At 42.7% G+C, this 20,447-nt stretch overlaps 1 protein-coding gene across 1 annotated transcript in view; it reads left to right on the top strand.

Moving 5' to 3' along the window:
* The window catches only part of LOC311017714 (plexin-A1-like), a 249,977-nt gene that overhangs the window by 26,360 nt on the left and 203,170 nt on the right, over window positions 1-20,447 (top strand). The window contains exon 2 of the mRNA XM_084016250.1: window positions 10,348-11,736. Within this exon, the coding sequence (XP_083872376.1) occupies window positions 10,567-11,736 (1,170 nt within the window). The 5' untranslated portion in view covers window positions 10,348-10,566. The remainder of the gene's footprint in view (window positions 1-10,347; window positions 11,737-20,447) is intronic.

Below are 20,447 nucleotides of genomic sequence, written 5' to 3'. Positions count from 1 at the left end.
CCTCAATATTCTTTATGATTTTGTGTCATTACCATTTTTTCATGAAGGCCTCTATGAACATCTTGTCTAACTCAGCAGATTGTAATTTCAAGAGAGCTTGATCATTAACCAAGCTGCGTTCAGTCTCGTGCAGCACAGACGTTGCCAAATCAGCGTGTTTACATCCCCGCCCTCCGAATGGTGACCGAACATTTGTACTAACAGCCCCAGTTTATGGCCACGGCTACAGCACCGTTGTGACGATAAAACAGGGCTTTCTATTGCAGCCCGAGTATGAAGTCTCTCAACCAAGGTAGATGGTGTTATTCCTCTCGCCTGTAGATAGGAAACTACAGTATTCACTTAGTTTCCCATCTGTCTGCACACAGACCTATCAGCCACAGTATACTCTCCTCTTTTGTCCTTCTGTCACTGTTTCTGCACTCTTTTATTTTCTTATTGTTTTTCTATATACATGATGGACACACAAACACACTGCTTCCAATGCAACACTTTCCTCTTCCAGACCTGGAATGAATGGGCTGTGCAGTTTTTTGTTTCTCATTCTCCCCATCTCTCCATCCTTCACAGCTCTCTCTCTCTCTCATTTTCTTAAACTGCACAATTGCTGTTCTGCAGTTGGGAGCCAACTTCGATTATCTACGCCAAATTCCCTGATAAAGGACAGTGTTTCTAGACCTATTCAAGCACTTAAAGCCCCTCTAAATGGCTTTAGCTGCAGGGTCCCCTCCTTGGAGACTATGCACACACATGGCAGTGAGTTCAGCACCCATCATGGGAATCATCCAACTGCAGTCATTTCTCCTTTTTAAAGGTTGATCAGAAGTCTGTCTCTCTCTTTCCCACACACATTTCTACCAGCTCATGACATCTGTTAACATGCTTTCACCCCACAATTAGTGCATGTTTGCATGTCCATGTGTTGACAGGAAATGTTTGTTAATTTGTATAAAGGAGACGGCCCTCTCGGGGCAAAAAGGACAGCATGTGTTGTCTGTTCACACAGCTTTAATTCTTAAATGAAGTGCTTTTGGTGGTTGGATGCGTTTACAAAGTGCAAACCTAATCCCTCCATGCTGCTTCCAGTCTTAATGCTGCGCTAAGATGCTTGTCTCCCAGTCGTCTCATCAAACTCTCTGCAACAAAGTGGATATGTGCATTTCTTAAACCATAGGGGAAAGTTTCATAGGCATCAGTTTTGTAACAAAAACTTTATAGGTAATTTTGAAGGTTGACAAAAGAGGGGGATCGTCACTGTTATCCTGGAGAGGCAAAAAGCAAACATAAGGATTCACAAACATCTTGGAAAAAAATGGAAAATTAAGTAAAATATCCTGGAAATAATTTCCCTTTAGCCAAACATTAACCTGGGCCAGGGGTACACAACCTTTACTAACCCAAGGTTAACCTATGGCACAATAGCAATACATGTGCTTTTCATCGGCATCCTTTCCCATCCATTGGCAGCTGTGTGGTCTGCTATTTATGGTAGTTGGATTGCTTTTGTTTTCCTCCTTGTCTGCCTCTGATTGGCCAGTACTTGTTGCCTTCTTCACAGAATTTTTAAGTTTATTGCTGAAGAACAACATTGGTGGAAAGTTGGTAGACCATTATTTTTGGCAGTTTTCATAAGAAAAATGACAGATTGGTTGGAGATTTAAATTTTGAGGTGTCCTCCTAGTTAAACTTAATCTTGACATGGCACACTGATTAACAAGAACATTTAAAAATGGCACTCCATACCAAAAAGGTTGTGGATCTTGTGTTTAAGGCTCATTTTGATGTTCATGTGGTAGTTTATGGGCGGGAGTATTTTGAAAAGGCTGCTCTTGGTTATGTTGTGGAAACCCTGTGAACACAAGCAACCACAACAGCATGGCAGGACATGCTGTTGGACCACATTACATAATGTTGCTTTCTTCTCTACAGTTGAGTCATGTTTTGGTGGTTAGCATTTCTGGTTCACTATATGATGTATTGTTTCAAAGCAAGCAAGAGATGATTTCATAACGAAATGTTATAGTCATAGACTGCAGCTCTTTTAAATCAAACTTCAACATAGAGGAACATATCATTGTATGCCGTGATTCCTGCTCACACCAGCTAGATCATCACAAAAAATATCTTGGGAAATTATCTTTGCATGTGAAGCCATGAAAAAAGGACCCATAACTTGAGGATTCATGCTGTGCCCATGCTGTACCCTCAACCCTTTTACTTGGGGGAGAAAATACTATAAAAGCTGTGGGAACACTCAAGCGCGCACACAATTGCTGATGGCACAAGTTGATATTGGCATCTCTGCAGATAAAGAATCCAGACTTAACCAATCACATTTTTCAGCATCTCCAATGGAATGTGATTTATATTATTTGTGGTGTAGTTCATGGGCTTTAACACTCTTATGTGTGTGGTGTATGACTTGATAGAGATACATCAACAAGAGCCGTCATACAAATATATTTAACTTGAATGGAAACATACTGTACATTCAGCATGCTCGTTATTTGTAATCAACCGAAAATTATCAGTAGTGTTCCAACTAAATGTGCAGTTTTCAGAACATGTTTTCAGAACATGAAATAAGTTATTAAACCCAAAGAGCAGAGTCTTGGAGGGGTCAGGTTCCTCCGACCACTTAGCGTGTTATAATAGGTGTTTTGAGTGAGAGTCATGTCTCCCTTCTCCCCTTAATTGGGGAAACTCACTACATTGCTGCAGTTATTATCACCCTCTTCACCTACATGTGTAAAACGAGTAGCAAGTGCTTCCCTTAATGGGAATGGGGCTGGCCTAGTGAGAGCACCAAACTACGAAGGAGGCAGGGCGAAATGAATCAAATTCACCCCCCAAAAAATTAAACCTTCTGTGATTTGTCCATTACAGGTTGCAAAAACAAGCATACTAGAGTTGTCGGGGCTTTTCTTTATCTGGGAAAATCCTTAAATCCCTCCACTCTGGAGAGCTTGGAGACAGGGTGAGCGCATTGTAGAGGAGACTCAGTCAGATTAAGAATGATTAAGGCTCAACCACTCAGCTCTGTTCTGTGTAGATTTGTACCACACTGTCTGGATGAGGGATGGCTGAGCTGCACCTGACAGCTCTGAGGAAAGTAAGTGCGCAGAAAGCCTGAAACCAGAAGGGAATCCGATGAGGCAATATGAAAATGTATTTTTTAAATGTAATTTTTTAATAACAAAGTGTCTATACAAGAACCCTGGCGTTGGCTGACATCTCCATGTTGTTGCTTTACCGTGCATAAATGTGTCTGCTGGTGCACATGCATGAGTTTGTATGTCTGTATCTGCGTGTTTGTGTAGGTGTTTGCATTTCCATGCGTATGGATGTGTGTCTGTGTGGGTTTGTGTGTGTGGATGTGTGCTTTGCGCATGTATGGAAACACGTATGTTACATGTCTGAAAGCATCAGTTTCCCTGCATGTGTGTGTTGGTGTAGTCTTAACGAATGAAGTGGAGTCAGTGTATCGTCTACCTCTTCATGATAATCCCTATTGTTGTTCAGGAAAAAACAGTGTGTGTTTGTGTGTGTGTTCAACCGCGAGAAATTCTTTTATCTTGAATGGTTGCTGTATAACTGAGCAGCGGGGTTGTGTATGTATGCAGCTGTCCGTGGAGTGCGACTGTAAATTAACCACTGTGTCCTTACTGCATGGAGCACACACACACACACACACACACACACACACACACGCACACACACACACACACACACACTCACACAGAGTCCAACCCACATTCTCTTTATTCCTTCAGCCTAACACAAAACACACATTTCATTTTATTCGGTCCACACACCAGTTGAAGCACGGGGTCCAATTAATTTCAACGATATAGCATATTGTCATCAGTGGCGCCCAATTATTTTGGCATAAAAGATAAAACAGGAAGAAATGCAATTAACCTGGTCTGAGTTTAAATTGAGGATCTGGCCTCACAAACAGAAGGGATTAGAATGAAGGATCTGTTCGTGCTGTCCAACTTTATGGGTAAAACGTGTAACGTTGACACTCTGTCATAGACTTGTGACCACCAAAAATGAGCGATGCTAGATAATGTTACTGTTACTGTTATCACAGTGTATGAAAGCACATTGCTACGGCTCATTTTCTGTAATCAGTGAAGCATTAAAATGGAATTGGCAAGCTAGCTAGCTAGCTAACTAATTGGACAGCTGGCTAGTTAGCTGGCTTGGCAATGCTTTAACACTACACTGGTTACAGAAATTAGCTGAACAGCTGGGTGGTGGCTAGCCACTGGAGCTAGGTTTCGAAAATATATTGTATATCCACTTTTGTGACATTGCCTTGAACCGCTCTTTGACCCTGTTTGCTATCAAATCAACGTGTGAGCACACAATGTGGAAATTGGGAGTACATTGCTGTACTTCCAATGTCTCTGAAGAAAAAACTTGATTAAACATTAAACTATGTTTCAATTGAGCAAAAATCATCCATCCTGGCAAGTTTGATCTCATTTAGAAGCGTTGCAGTCTCAGTCATGAATCACTTCATCATGTCAAATTAAGTTGATGATATTTAAAGTGGGCTGCACGGTGGTGTAGTGGGTAGCACTGTCGCCTCACAGCAAGAGGGTCCCGGGTTCGATCCCCGGGTCGGCCCGGGCTCCTTCTGTGTGGAGTTTGCATGTTCTCCCCGTGTAAGCGTGGGTTCTCTCCGGGTTCTCCGGCTTCCTCCCACAGTCCAAAGACATGCATGTGGGGATAGGTTCATTGGTGACTCTAAATTGTCCGTAGGTGTGAATGTGAGTGTGAATGGTTGTCTGTCTCTACATGTCGGCCCTGTGATAGACTGGCGTCCTGTCCAGGGTGTACCCTGCCTTCGCCCAATGACAGGTGGGATCGGCTCCAGCCCCCCCCGTGACCCTGAATACAGGATAAGCGGTAGAAAATGGATGGATGGATGGATATTTAAAGTGCGTGTTGAAAGCCTCAAATTATAATCTTTCCAAATCCTGATTTCTTTGCAAAGATGTGACTTGAAACAAGGCCAATTTGAGCCGATAATCTCCCAAAGCATTAGGAAAATGACACATGAGTCAAAGTTAAACCAATTTGGTGTTAATTGGTACAGAGAAGCGTGCTTGACTTTGTCTGTCAGATGTGTGTATCAATACAACACTAGATTTGATGCTTTTTAACCAGATATTTTTGGCAGTTTTTACAACTGCTTGTGTTTCCTTTCAATTTAATCAACGTCTCCCCTCCTCCTTGTCTTGTCTCGGCCCATCTGTTAAAAGCCAGGAGAGGAGGGTGTGAGTCGACTACTGTCTGCCGTATTAGTGCTTGTCAATATTATGCCTTTTGGAAAAATGGATTCCAAATAGAAATCTCCTCATGTTCAAATGTGTGTCCTCCTCGTGTCCCCGTTCCCGTATCTCCACCTCCTCCACTGTCCCCGTCTGACCTGCTCGGTAGCTTTAACGATGCTCCCATCTGTTGTCAGAAACCTGGAGTCAAAAAGTGACTTGATCACATTAAGTTCTGCGTACATACTTGAATTCAAGTCCTGTTCAAAGTGTCCTGAGATGACTTCTGTTGTGATATGACACTATAAATAAAATTGAATTTAATTATTAAGTATTTCTAATCTAGCAGTGTTTATGAGATAACGGGGACCCACTCATAGAATTTCAGCATCATGGCACTTATAGAGGACATGGACTTCAAAAGTTTGTTCAGAGATGAAGAGTTTTAGGGGTGAGTTATTGCATTTATGTTGGAAAAAAGTTTTCATGTGTCATCGTGTTGTTGCATTTTATATCTTTTTTCTCACCTATCAATTACAATAAAACAAATTGCTTAACCGACTATGCGTTTCAGCACTAGACGTAAATCAACGCTACCTTTTCTCTGTCCACCTTGCAGTCAGCCAAGCGGGAGCCCATAGCTCTCACATGATCAGCAGTCTGAGAGGCACTCACTGTTGGGTTGCAAGCAGACTCATGGCTGAAGAAAAGCCAATACACATTTATTTTTAAATACGAGTAGCTCTCTATGTACGAGCGTGTTGCTTTAACCTGGAGTTGCAAACTGACATGCTTTGAACGTTGAGCATCAGGTGTAAATCTGGAGTGGTATTACAAACATGTGGCAACCTCCGGTTCTGAAAAGTGAAGCCAGGTGCATTAAGCTTGCCTTTTTTGGACCATCAGGGGGCGACTCTTCTGACTGCAAAATAAGTCAGATTGTATAGAAGTCTATGAGAAAATGACCGTACTTCTCACATGAGTTAGACGATAAAGCAGTGTATGTTTTAGGGCGTGGCTACCTCATAATTGACAGGTCTCCACCACAGCGTTGTACAGTCTGAGTATCTATCTGTCTTAGAATTTAAACCCTTTCATAGTGTTTTTTCAGTTCATGAAAGTTAATTGTAGCCATCACCTAAAAATACCTTATTCAAAATTCGGTTATACTCCACCCTCTCGTGTCACTTCTTGCTGCAAAAAAACAAGATGCCAATGACCAAAAAGCCGGACTCGAGGCTCAAAACGGCAGTCTACAAACCGATAGGTGACGTTAAGGTGACTATGTCCGCTTCTTATATGTATGGTCACAAAGCTCAGGGCTTAGATTCATCAGTGGTTTAAGCGTGGATGCAGTTTTTCTGTAGAAAACCAAACTTATAAGTTCACTTCCTTTTTATTAACAGCAGAGAAGGAAACAAGTGTTTCAATTCCAGCTCATATCTCAAACATTTGCTCCCACTGCTGTGCTTCATCCAGAACAAATGTGTTTGTAATGGAAAACGGCATGAATGTAAATGTTTATACTTTCCCCGTGGTTATATATGCTTTGTGTACATACAGTTTATGTACTGGCCCGATGTGTTTGGACGTGTGTTTTAGTAGTAAATAAGATTGAACAGATGCAGGATGCACGCACACGTGCACATAGACACAGACTCAGGCTTGGATGTGACCTCCATGCTAAAGAAGTGGTGTGTATAAATTTGCCTAAGTGTGCGGGCCAAGGTCTGCGGCTGTGTGTGCAATCGATGTGCCAACAGCAATAAATCAGCAAGGGACGGACCTGAACGCCTCTACCGCTTCATCTGATGTGGCAGGTGGGCTTCAGGATGGCCCTGACGCACAGTCACACACACACACACACACACATGGAAGTGGAGGCCCGGTAATTCCAGGTTTTATGGTAAAAACACATGGACGCACAACTTAATAACCGCACATTAGAATGCGAATTGTCAGACTGTTTGGATTAGGATTGTGTGCACCAAAGCACACAATCTTTGTGTCCTCACTCATTTTTCCATAAACTCAAGCATTCATTTCTTTTGATTAATAAAGCAAAACTTTTAAATCAGAAACTTGTTTTTCCACTCCCTCTTTCGTCTCTTTGTCCCAGTTTTGTCAAACAGCTACTATCAGCTCTCAGCTTTACCAGCTACTCAGGCTATACAGCCACTGAGTCCATGTGTGCTGCCTGGTTTTGACTTATTTATAGAATATGTAAAATTACATCAGACAAGGTGAATAAAATAAGCAAAAATAGACATTGTAACATGTCATTTAATGTAGAGAGTGAAGTTTCCTTTTCTCTCGTCGATTCAAGTGTACAGTCTTGTGTGGATCTGTTGTGTGCCTGCGTGCATGGGCGGCACATGTGTGTGGGCAGCTCTGTTTAATGTCAAGTGTGCCTGTGTTTAGACGTAGCGAAGCCAGTCGAATCGTTGAGGGTGTGTAAACGCATACTGTACGCGTGTGCTGTATGATCACATCGTGTGCATTCTTCTGTGTGTGTGTGTGTGTGTGTGTGTGTCTTAAGGCTCTAACAGTAGCTCTACTGTCCTGACAGGACAGACAACAGCATCGTCATCTGGGCCACCATAATCATGGCTGGGCCGGAGATGAAAGACACTATTGACAAGAAGTGAAGTGTCTGGGAGAGACAGAGAGAGAGAGAGACAGAGAGAGAAAGGAATGTAATGAGGGGAGGAATGAGAAACGGCAGCAGAAATAAGAGACGAGAATAGTTTGCTCACCAAACTCCATAATGAAACAAGCCTTTACCTTGTGCTCTTTATTTAGCCGGCCATAAGCCAGTGAACTAATGAAATGAAGGTGAGTAGGGATGTGAAAGCTTTGTTAGGCAGCGGCAGGGTCGGCGCTTGGATTTAAACTGTCCCCGATGACTGTAGCCCTTTGAACCACTTTTTGGTTTCAATGATAGATGATTGTTTGACAGACTTTTCGATCCTGGAAGGTAACACCAGTAAATTTAACGTCTTCTTGTCAAAGTTGACCCTCTTAATGTATTGTGAGAACTGGATACATGTGCATTAATCGCCTGTAAAGTATGGCTGTAGGACGGTGAACAGGTTTACAGATCTCTGCTGTTTAGAAGACAGGCCAGGAGTTTCCTGACATCATGTATATTGTGGATTTGGGGGTTTCAGTAGCTCTGAATCCACACTGGAAACGAGGCATGAGTGGCACAAGCACTCTATCAGCCAATCAGTGACTCCGTCTTCGGTAAACGGGGTGAGGTGAAGGCAGCGCGCTGACCTTCCTTCGCCAGGCTGACTGACAGCAGACGTCTGCTGAACCAAAATAGTTTTCATGTCGGCACCATGGGAACAAACAAGCGTTTGTATTGATTAATTGATTTAATTTCCCTGCCCACCACAGTGAGTGAAGGGAATCTGCCTTCACAGACAAACTGGGAGCCTTGATCAATCAATGTAGATACGGTTAATAGGTTCAAAAAACATCTACGGCGGGATGTTTGTGTGATTTAAACAGCTGTCGAAGCAGATTCCGCTTCACCAAACACAACAGACATAAACGTGAAGCGTGAAAAAACACAGGGGTTTCTGTCAGATGCGAATCAGTGTGGACTGATACATTTAATTAAATGGAAGCGAATCTGTTCCGCCACGTCAAAAACACTTCTAAAAACGCTTTTAGTGTGAATTGGCTGTTCAGGGAAATCTAATTCTACATTTGACTGTGGAGGTGACTCATTAAACGGCTGTCCTCCACCAAGGAAATCCTTCCTCAACTAACTCATTCGACTAATTTGTAAAAGTCATTTTCTCCACAAATTATAGCACAATTTTAAATATTGTGTTTAGCAGAGATGTGATCACAAGTTACTTTAAAATAAGTCATAATGAATGACAGATTAGTTGACTAACTAATGCACTAAGAGGAGGGACATTTTGGACAAAAACGTTTCCCCAACATTTGCAACGCTCTTCAGCCAGCATGTCTCATTAGCAACCAAGTAAAAGCTTCCAGCAACATCCGTCATGTCTCGTTACACGGTGCTAGTGATAATGGCGACAGTGGTGTTGATGATTGAGCATGTGGAGCGGCCATGCTGCTTTTGCACTGGAGCTCCCTAGACTTTACCTGCCGCCAAGTGCATTCAGGGATAGGCCCCAGCCTCTCTAACGACCTGAACCTGGAAGAGCAGATACAGGAAATGGCTGGATGGAAAATAGATGGATGCTTCATCTCCCTTTCTTTTTTTACTCCCTTTCTCTCCCCCTGCAGCTTTCACTCGTAGCAATCTTTGCCACCATCTCTACTGCCTTTATATTGAACTGGTATGAAGCCAAATAGCTCTCACTTCTCTCTCCCTCTTACTGTCTCTCCTGTTTTATCGTGTTGGACCAGTTCTCTCTCTCCTTTCTATTTTAGAAGCAGGGTGCTTCTGTCTATCTGCTGTTGTAAATATACTCTCGGATTCTCCCTGCAGCCCTTCTTATAATTTATGGATGTTTACCTGCTATCACGAGGCTGCACATCAGCGACTCACCCTTGTTTATGTGTGTAGGTCTCCTATTCTATATGTTATCTTATGAATGATTTTATGTATAAATATTAATGCATACACTTTTTTAAAAGATGGTCTGAATGTTTTCTGATGCGTCATGTGTCACAGGCTGTGTTTTTGAGTGTATTTGAAGCTCATATATATTTTTGTGTGTGTATGAACACTTTGTCTGCTGGATCCTTTAATACCTCCAGACAATCAATACGCAGAGGAGCAATGTTTGGCCCTGTCTTCTTATAAAAGATGCACTCCACAGAGCGGTGCAAGCCAAGAGTCGAGAAGTCAATAAAACAAAGCCGATAGTGCTCTTATACGTTTTTTTTTTTTTTGGACTTCAGCATCCAGGCCTCCAAGTCTGTGGGTGAATATTTAGTGTTTTGTCATTTGGGTACAAACAAATGAATCCTTTTTGTCAGTGCCTCTGGATGTGCAAAACACAAATCTGTGAATCTATTGACATCTATGTTTGCTAAGATTTTGCTTTGTTTCTCTCTCTCTCTCTCTCAGGGCTGGTGGCGGACGAGGCTGAGGATCAGGGGATCGGGTTATAAAAACAATTGTGGAGAAAGGAGAAAAAACAGAAAAGAGGAAGTCGATTGCTTGGAATCCCTTGTTTTTATCGTCATACCCTGCGGTCCAAAAAGGCACTGACTGACACTGCAGAGGATTACACACTCGAATATACACACCGACACCCACTCACCACACCTCCCCACTCTCACCGCCATGTCCTCCTTCCTCAACCCGCCTCCTCTCATCATCCCCACCCTGTTCCTTCTCCTCTCCCTATCCGTGCCCTCCACCTCCTCTCCCTCCTCCTCCCTCCTCTCCTTCTTCCCACCGGAAGGAGGTCTCACACATTTGGTGGTTCACAACAAAACGGGTGAGGTCTACCTGGGCGCTGTCAACTGGATCTACAAGCTGTCCAGCAACCTGACCAAGCTACGCAGCCATGTTACTGGCCCAGTCACAGACAACCCACGCTGTTACCCTCCACCCGGTGTCCAGTCCTGCCCCCACGAGCTGATTCAGACCGCTAATGTCAACAAACTCCTGCTACTTGATGCTGCCCACAACCGCTTAATTGCCTGTGGGAGCACTTCCCAGGGAATATGCCAGTTCCTGCGTCTGGATGATTTGTTCAAGCTCGGCGAGCCCCACCACCGTAAAGAGCATTATCTATCCAGCGTCGCCGAGGCAGGCACCATGTCGGGTGTCGTCATCTCCCCAGATCTGTTTGGTGGAGGTGGCAAACTTTTTGTCGGCACTCCCATCGATGGGAAATCCGAGTACTTCCCGACGCTGTCGAGCCGCAAGTTAATGTCCAACGAGGAGAACGCCGACATGTTCAGCTTCGTCTACCAGGATGAGTTTGTCTCCTCACAGCTGAAGATCCCCTCCGACACGCTCTCCAAGTTCCCGGCGTTCGACATCTACTACATCTACGGCTTCAACAGCGAGCAGTTTGTGTATTATCTCACCTTGCAGCTCGACACCCAGCTCACCTCACCAGATGCGAGCAGCGAACAATTCTTCACCTCTAAAATTGTCCGCCTATGCGTCGACGATCCCAAGTTCTACTCCTACGTTGAGTTCCCCATTGGCTGCACCAAGGACGGAGTGGAGTACCGCTTGGTCCAGGATGCTTACTTGGCTCGGCCAGGGAGCCGTTTGGCACGGTCGCTTGGTATTCAAGAGCATGAGGAGGTTCTGTTTACTGTATTCGCCCAGGGTCAGAAGAACAGATCCAAGCCACCCAAGGAGTCAGCTTTGTGTCTGTTCACAATGAGACGGATAAAGGAGAAGATTAAAGAGAGGATTCAGTCGTGCTACAGAGGAGAGGGGAAACTCTCCCTGCCATGGCTGCTCAACAAGGAGCTGGCCTGCATCAACTCGGTGAGTGCTTTTGTGGTGATCAGTAATCATGAATTGTATGTTATTCTTGACTGCTTTGGCTTGTGGTTGTATATGTATGTGTTGATTTATAATTGAAACAGGATTGACTTGATTGTCTTTTCCTTGAACCATGCCGAAAGCATTTCAGTGGTCACTGGTGTAGGGTGTCATATTAAGCATGTATCTAGAGGTACTGTCCACCTCTGAAGCATTTACTCATATCTATCTATGTAGGAGAAGAATATTCTGTGAAGTGGCTTTAAATAACTGCACTGTGAGGCTTGAAACAATCTATAAATGGATTTGAACTATATGGAAAGAAACCCTGAGGCAATGTTTGGGGTGAATTCCAACATTAGCCGAATGTTTTCCTGACATTTCTGGAAATTTGGCCCCCATACTCTCATTGCCAAAGTCAAAATCCACCGTGGCAGGGTGTCAACAAAACTTCAAGCTGTTTGTGTATCTTTTTAAGTCTCTACCTGTATATGGAAAGTATGAACTTTAACAAATGACTAAATGCTACAGAATAATATTTTCCATTCTAGTTTGGGCCAAAGCGACCAACGTTTAGGTGTGATTATATATTTAGCCAATTTTCCAATCTCTAATATATTCTGTATATTTACCAAGATCTCCATAACAGAGAGATGCTGTCGGAAAGAGTCCTAAAGTGAATGAAAAATGAGTGAGATTTTTTGAGCCTCAGGACAACACAAGCTTAAGAGATTTTAATTGTATAAAATATATCGCTTAACACCTGAAACGTTTATGTCTTAACATGGCCTGATATAAGCTTTTTGTTTGCATTCACACTTTGAAAATAATATAAGTAGTCTTAATTTATGAAGATTATATGCCCAACTATACATGAAAGTATAATGAACTTGTGTTTGCCACAGAGTTAACGTTCTGCAATCATTAAAAATCCCTTTTTGTCGAGGAAACAATGCGAAATCCCTGCAGCACTTTATTGCTGTTTACCTACAAGAAGCCGACGTTTTCTCTAGGGTTAGACGACTTCAATCCACCTTTCCTGTCCAATGTTTTCAGCTCTATAAAGGTTGATAAAAGAATACAGAGATCATTGGTAGTCAGCGCCGATCCTCACAAACAACGTCTAACGATGTGAGTTCATGCACACCAGATGGAGAAGTAAAAGAGCGAAATTCATTGCCTTTTGATTGTCAATTAGTGGAAATCTCTTACCACTGACAAAGGTGACAACAAGAGGGATGAGAATGTTTGTTTTCCATCATAATTTAATCTAATTTCATTATAAATGTCTCCGCAGCTGAACGAGACTCCTCGTTCAGCCTGAGGGACAGGGAAACTGTCTCCGAGGAATAATTCAGACTGTCCACAGGTTGTGGGCGGCTTGTCTTTCCTTTTCCTCATAGATGAGCTGGCCTAAGGGTGTGTGTGTGTGTGTGTGTGTGTGTGTGTGTCACCCACATGTCACGCACACACACGGCCCTGTATCCTCATGAATAATTCACTTGGTCTCACCTTCTGTTATTCAGACGGTGCTCCATAACAACCTGCCATAAATCTCTGGACAACTCTCCACCTCTCTGTCTCCATCTACACTTTCCCTCCCTCCCTCTGCCTTTCTGATATCCCACCTTCTCCCTCTTTCACACCAGCCCATCCTTTGCATAATGATTTCTTTCATTTTACCAACCCCATTCTCGCTCTCCTCATTCTTTTGTCTGCCTTTTGCTTTATCTATCCCCCCCCCCCAACTTCTCTCCCTGACCTCTTTTCTTCATCTTTAATTTTTAACCTTTAACCTCCCTCATTTTCATTTTGTTGCTCCTCTTCGGCTCCTTCCCTTCTCTGTCTCTCTCTATCTTTTTCTCAAGCCTTTGCTCTTTTACCATCTTTTCTCTGCCCTCTCCTTGACTCTCCACTGAGTGATGAGGTGTCGAGTGACTTAGTGTGTAAAGCCAGTGCCTGGATGTGATCTGAAAATACAATGCGGAGGGAACACATGATGCTGGTGAAAGTGGGGAGAGAGATAGGAAGAAGGTGTATTCCTTGGTGTTATGGGAGGAGGAGATAGGACTTCAAGGAAGGGAGGATTTGGATAGAGGGCAGTGTTGGAGAAGAAGAAGAGGAGAAGGAAAGGTGTGAGGAAGAGTGGGAAGTCAGATGAATTATTGCCTTGGTGCAGCCTCATACAGGATGTTGACTCGTAGTTGATCGCTGGTTGATGGATGTTGACGTCACTAACAGACAGAATACCAAGAAGCACAAAGGTGGAAATTCATTGTGTCTTTGAGACTCTGTTTGAACCAATCCTTATCCTTATTCTCAGATCCAGTCAATTTTGTATCGTCAATATTTGATGAAAAAAATGGATCGGTCTTTGTACAATGTGTCAGACACCACTGTTCCAATTATGACAAAGCTTTTGAATAAGCTCGTGGGCTAATTTCTGAGCGTTAGCTGCCCATGTGACAGTGGCAGAGATCAAACCTGTGGCTATTCAATTAACCCTCTGAACCCCAAGCAGATTCAGGACGTCTTTGGCTCCCGTGACTCACTCACGCTGGCCTTTTCCCCCCCGCTGTAATATAAAAGTCCTGCACCTCTATGGAAACAGCGCCATCATGGCTAGAAGTAGGAAGGATTATAACAATGAAATTTGTATAGTATAACACACTTTTAATACCGTAAATCATAGAAAAGGGAAAAAAACGCACGTTGAATTTCTTTGATGATGAATTTTTTAAAATTTGGAATAAAATGTATTCTACAAATACAACATTTTTCCAAGTGCCAAGTGCTCCACATGTTATACATGTCTGACTATTTGCATGCTTACAACAAGTGCTCCACATGTTATACATGTCTGACTATTTGCATGCTTACAACTTCTCTCGTCCTCTCCGTGTGAACAGACTGCACTTCAATCAGACATTCACTGAATTTTCGTCTGGCGAGTGTTGGCCTCAGCTGAGTCATTCATAGTTTCCCATTTGCACTGATGAGTGCAGAATTTAATGAGTTTTTTTTTAAAGAAATTTTAAATCAGACATGTAGACTGGAGATTTTGGTGAAATATCATTATTTTAAGCTCAGAAAACATGATTTGACACTATGGTATTTCCAACCACCCAGCATTTTCTTTGTTGTTACATTTTCTTACTTAATTTAATTTTTTTGAAATTGCCCAACTACAAGACAACAACATGGCTCAACAAGCCCACCGGTGCAGTGCGAGCATCGTGTGGCCTTGTATTGTAAAATGTACCGTATAGGCACGCGGTTATGCTAATGAGCGTACAGTTACATGATTGTCCTTTATGGCCATCTGTCGCTCTGCCTGCGATCGATCAAGGTCGTGTCAGCCGAACTCGCTCTGGGACGCCGCCGTGATGAATTCATCATCTCCTCGTACAGTCATGTTCAGTGTTTCCTGACGAGTTCGCCGCCTCGCCGCTCGTGTCGTGTGGAAACTTTCCTGTCGCCTCATTACAGTAGACAAGGTCGGGTCAGTCAGTCAGTCAGCGTGCTTCATCTGGAGGCTATCAAACTTCATCGCTGTGTGAGGTACTTAAGGAAATCATTTTCTAAAAGCTGCTCTCTGTGAAGAGCCAAAGATTTTCAGTTTTGTAAAAGATGTCAAACTTTTCATATTCATTAAAATTATGATAGAAGTCAAACTTTCCTAAGGCGGGGGTTATCATTGACTATTATCTCAGGTTTATAGCTACTAAAAGGAGGGACTTTATGGTCACATTTCCACACCCCTGTCTTAAATTGACTTGAGATCAGTCCAATTCTGATCTTTTTGTTATGGCTCTGGAAGTATAATTCACATATAGGAGAGGAAGTGATTTCATGATGTTTCAGTCCTTGGGGGGTCCCTACAATGTCATCAATGATTTGGCTTGAGATTCATCACTCCTGTTTAAGTATATCCAGGACCTGCAGAATGTAACTTGTATGAAGCATATATAACAGGAGAGCTAAATGTCCTACAAGAGGGACAGTAATCCTGCATTCTTGCCACAATATCCTGTCACATTTCAGAGGTCTTTTTGCATGTTTACCTTGTGACCAGTGACGGCAGAATGAATGCATTGTATGAAGGGAAGTGGATAGAAGCTGTGAATGAGCTGACATACGGAGGATAAATTGCATAATACAGGAGAAATGGACAGAAACGTAGTCAGGCAGGTGGACAATGACCCGGCTTTGAGCAAGAAAACATTCCTTCGTTCACGATCTGTAGACCTGCTTAACATCCAGCATGAAAGTGGCTATTAACGCTAAGAATACTCATTACTTATACATACATACTGTATGATCAGCCTGACTATTAATGAACTCCTCCTTCTACATTCAGACCTTTCCTGGGAAACCTGGAGCCTGATTTTATATTCTTCAGTTTATTAATGTATCCAGGTGATGAATGTCTGAACATCCAAGGGTACAGAACAAGAAATGAAGAGTCACCAAAATGTAAAGAAATGTAGGATTCAAGCTGGGGCTCAGATGTAGCCTGCAGCCTTTAAATAAAACGAGTGAAAACCCAGGAACAGCCAGTCAGTTTAGCTAGATTCATGTCACGAGCATGTTGGCCAAAATATTTGCGATTCATGATATAATTCCTATAATCGTTGAAATATGCATTAAAGCTGTTAAAATCATATTTCATAAGTGAAGATGGTAATGGAAAATGAAAATAATAATTATGATAAAGTAATGTAATAACATTTAAAATAGCAACATTGTGTAAATCTGTTATTTCTGGTGATTCTTGGAGGCCTTTTTTAATATCAGGCTATCTATCAAGATAGCGAGCTAGAATGTCTAGTTGAATATATGACATGTGACAGCGTCCACCATTTATCCCGATAATGGAAATTCATAATCAATTATTGTGAGTGTTTTATATCCGATGAAACCCGCCCTGTCCCTCGTTGGATTAATAACCAACTTCCGAATTAAATCCCTCATCAAAATGAATATTTCTGCACCTATGATTAAGTAATTAAATATTTCAGTAAAACATCTCTCCTCTATGCTTATGAGGTTTTTCTTCTCTTTCACATAGTCTTAGCCTCAGACTCCTCGGGATGCATGGATGCAGCAGGTTTGTCCCTAAACATGTGGTTTGGGTGAGCGTTTCTCCCACCACCATGGGTGCGGCTCAGAACACAGCTCTCTCCCTGTGCATCTTTATGTCTGCTCATTATCAGGAAGAGGTCGACGTTGGTCTTCAGGGAGTTAAACTGAGTGGTGGGTGACCTTCGCTGGCTGCGGGCTGCCGTCCAACTCTACAGCTCTGTAAGCAGGCCGACCCGGCAACGCTACAGCCTCAGCATGACTAATGAGACTGATTCAGACAGCGAGAGGGAGATACTATCCTCTGTGTGTGTTTAGGACTCACTTTATCTCCCTTTTTGCTGCGTCTCTCCTCTTTGTACTTCTCAGAGAGCTCATTTGTGTGTGTCCACCTCTTATCCTGGCCTCCAAAGAAGAAGGAAAAAAACCCAACAGGAAACAAACAGAGGAAAATGGGCCGATAATAAGCAGAGTGTGTGTGTGTGTGTGTGTGTGTGTGTGTGTGTGTGTGTGTGTGTGTGTGTTGCATTGTCTGCAGAACCACAAGGTGGACGTCGGATGGAAAATTGGCTGCAATAACAGAGAGCAAGAAGACTCTTTTGTGATTGCCCCTTTTCTCTCTCTCCTTCTCTCTCTCTCTCTCTCTCTCTCTCAATCTACCTCTCTCTCCCACTCTGTCTCCATCTCAGAGCGTAATAGTATTTATTAATATTTATCAGTGTTGATCACTGCTGGCCAGGATTATAGTCTATTTCTGTGGCAGTTTGTATTCTGTCTTCCAGGCGGCTGGTGGCTTGTGGTGGTGGTTGGTTGTGTGTGTGTGTGTGTGTGTGTGTGTGAGAGTGTGTGTGTGTGTGTGTTTGTACTTGTTTTTGTCTCCACTTCTCTCGCTCTCTATCTCTATTGTATCTTCAGTCTCATTACCATTAGCTTGCGCCTCAGTGGATGGATCACCCACACGTTGCATCACCACTGCTGCTGGGGGAATCAAGGCTCCAGTGGCCGTGCTTTCATTCTGCACACTGATATTGTGTGTATACACCTTAATATTAGGCAAGGCAAAGACATCGGATGAGGATGACCTCACAGTGCCCTAATTAGTCTCTTATCCTAGCAGGATAATGCATATCGATCAGGATATTCCCACGATATCTGCAATACTGCTGGGTTTGTGTTTGGGGTTTTTATAGAGTGGAGAAATTAGAGGAAGCAATTTCAGGCATTTAGGATACCGGAGGTGTAAGTCCCATTCATTTTCACCAGGGGCTGAAAGGTTTTCTGACGAGTTGGAGCACTTCCAGTTGGCTTGCATGAGTAAGAAGCCGTTCCAGTTGAATCATCAGTGCAAAAGATGAGCTACTATATTGTTAAACAGATTCTTCTTTGAAAAATATAAAAACTACTAGCTGTGCAGATGGAAACGTAGGGAGCATTCTAATTAAGAACAATATCAAGCTTAAATGTGTGCATTTTAGACAGGGGCCTGAAGCCAAAGACTACACTTTGTAGAAACCCCATAATACATTCAGCTGGTTGTCCATTTAGCAAACATGGTGCCCATTACAAATACTGTAAAAATATGATGATTTGTCAGAACTGTAGAAGAGGTATTGATTGATTTTTGGCCCAGAAATAAGCTGTAAATGCACTGACATATTATCACCTTGCAAAGTTGTTAGAGTGAACCTGTTAGCAAACAGATGCCTCTTCATATCATTTTTATCCGGCAGACAGGAAGCATTATTATCATTCATTTGGAGTTGAGTGGAATCCATTCACTCCTGCTTTTAGCTCTGTTTGTTCTCCACCAATCCTGGGGGAAATATCTGTCTCTTCAGCTGCTAAATGCTTTGCAATGCACATCAGCTTGTTGGCTGTCTGCTGTTTGCTGCTGAAGAGGCAATGGGGGTCGAGGAGCCGATGCAGACGAGAGCTGTGAGAATGAATCAAAAAGGAAGAGCTGTGTACAACCAAGACCTAAAAATACCAAGTAGACGTATTGCTTTCAAATTGCATTGCTCTCATCTATCTACGAGACGTCTGTGTTGCTATGACATCTTGTCTTTAGATGATGAGCCAGTGTCCTCGACGGGAACAAAGCCTGATAAGCTTTCAAAATAAGAGGTGCTTAACTCCTGGCTCAAGAGACAAGGCGTGTCTTGGCGTGCCCCATTTATGGCCGTTGTTAGGTGACAGAGCAGGTGAAAGAGCCATGAAAAACACAAAATGTGTTATCTCAAGCCACAGGAAGAACTTCTCCCGTATTTTCACAAAGTATGTTTTTATGACTCAGCGGGAGAGTAAGTGACTAGTAAGGATGAATTTTGCCTGGCAGCGCAGTGATAAATACATGCAGCGGCGGGGTGAATTGCTGTCAAATACTATCTAGACTTCAGCCCGTTGAGGGAAATACTTTTTGATGAGGTGCAGTTTTCACTCCTGCCTCTTGAGACCTTTTGATTCATGGTGATGCAGCAAAATGTGACATACCTTGAGGCATTCCAATGAATTCAGCTCTCATACTTCCCAATGTGCTTTTGTCTGATATTGGATTCCAACTACAGTATGAATCGTGCCTGTTAACTAAATGTACCGCACAATGGTTTTCATTGTTAACTCGAGCACTTGACAAAAAGGATTAATGGCTGCTTTAGACTCATGAGAGTTCAGCTTGTTGTGGATTTGGGGTATTTTTGGAGCTTGTGGCTGCTTAGCCTGAAAGCTGTGTGGACCTGAAGTGACCTTTTTTAGGGAAACTCCCAATAGTCTGCAAGCTACACAGAGCAGAAACATCAGCAGTGATGCTGCTGTAAGTTTAAGAACGTCAGTATTTGAGTGTCACGTTTCCAAACGAACGGCTCTTATCCGTCGTCTCTGTGTCAACTTTAATGAGTCCACAAAGGATATGCTTAGAGTTTTCAGGACTGAAGAAGTCTTTGATGAGAGGTGAAACGTCTTCAAATACCGAAAGCAAGTCCAGTTGGCTACGTATAGCTTTCAAAGAAAAAGAATGACTTCTTCCCCTTACCCGAACCTGTGCCGGTCGTCCAGGACACAAATCTCTGCAGCACACTCGCAAACTGCTGACCTGCAGCATCTAATGAAGAGTGTAATTATTTATTGATGGGCATTCAGGCTGTGTTTGTACAGGCGTTTGTGTGGGACATGAGACATGAGTGCGGGGGGGTCTGAAGTGGTCCGTCCCAGCTGTGTTTGGGTTGTCCTGCTAGCAGCTCAGTAGGTGCTGTGAAATGAGATTATAGATTAAAAGACATCTTTTGACTTCGTATTTCTGTCTGTGGGTGTTGAAATGAAACACACACACACACACACACACACACGGTAGTAAACTGCTTACATTGATGGAGTGCAAAGTTAGCAATTTAAATTAATTCACCAAACTCTTTCGTCATCATAATTTGTACTTTAAATATTTGAAAAAATTACTAAATAAATAAGTCAGGTCAAAAAATGACCTTTGCTTTCAGTGATTTAGTTGTTCTGGGATGTATCTTAAACATGATTTTCCAGTAGGAACAATACTTAATAATTACGTGTGATAACCGACAATACCACTGCTATCTGCTAAACAGTTCAAAGACTGTCCCTTCTAAACTACAACGGTCGCTTCT

The sequence above is a fragment of the Eutrigla gurnardus genome, assembly GCF_963514095.1.
Source record: "Eutrigla gurnardus genome assembly, chromosome: 8".
Classification (NCBI taxonomy): Eukaryota; Metazoa; Chordata; class Actinopteri; order Perciformes; family Triglidae; genus Eutrigla; species Eutrigla gurnardus.
This window is presented reverse-complemented; position numbering and strand designations above follow the sequence as displayed.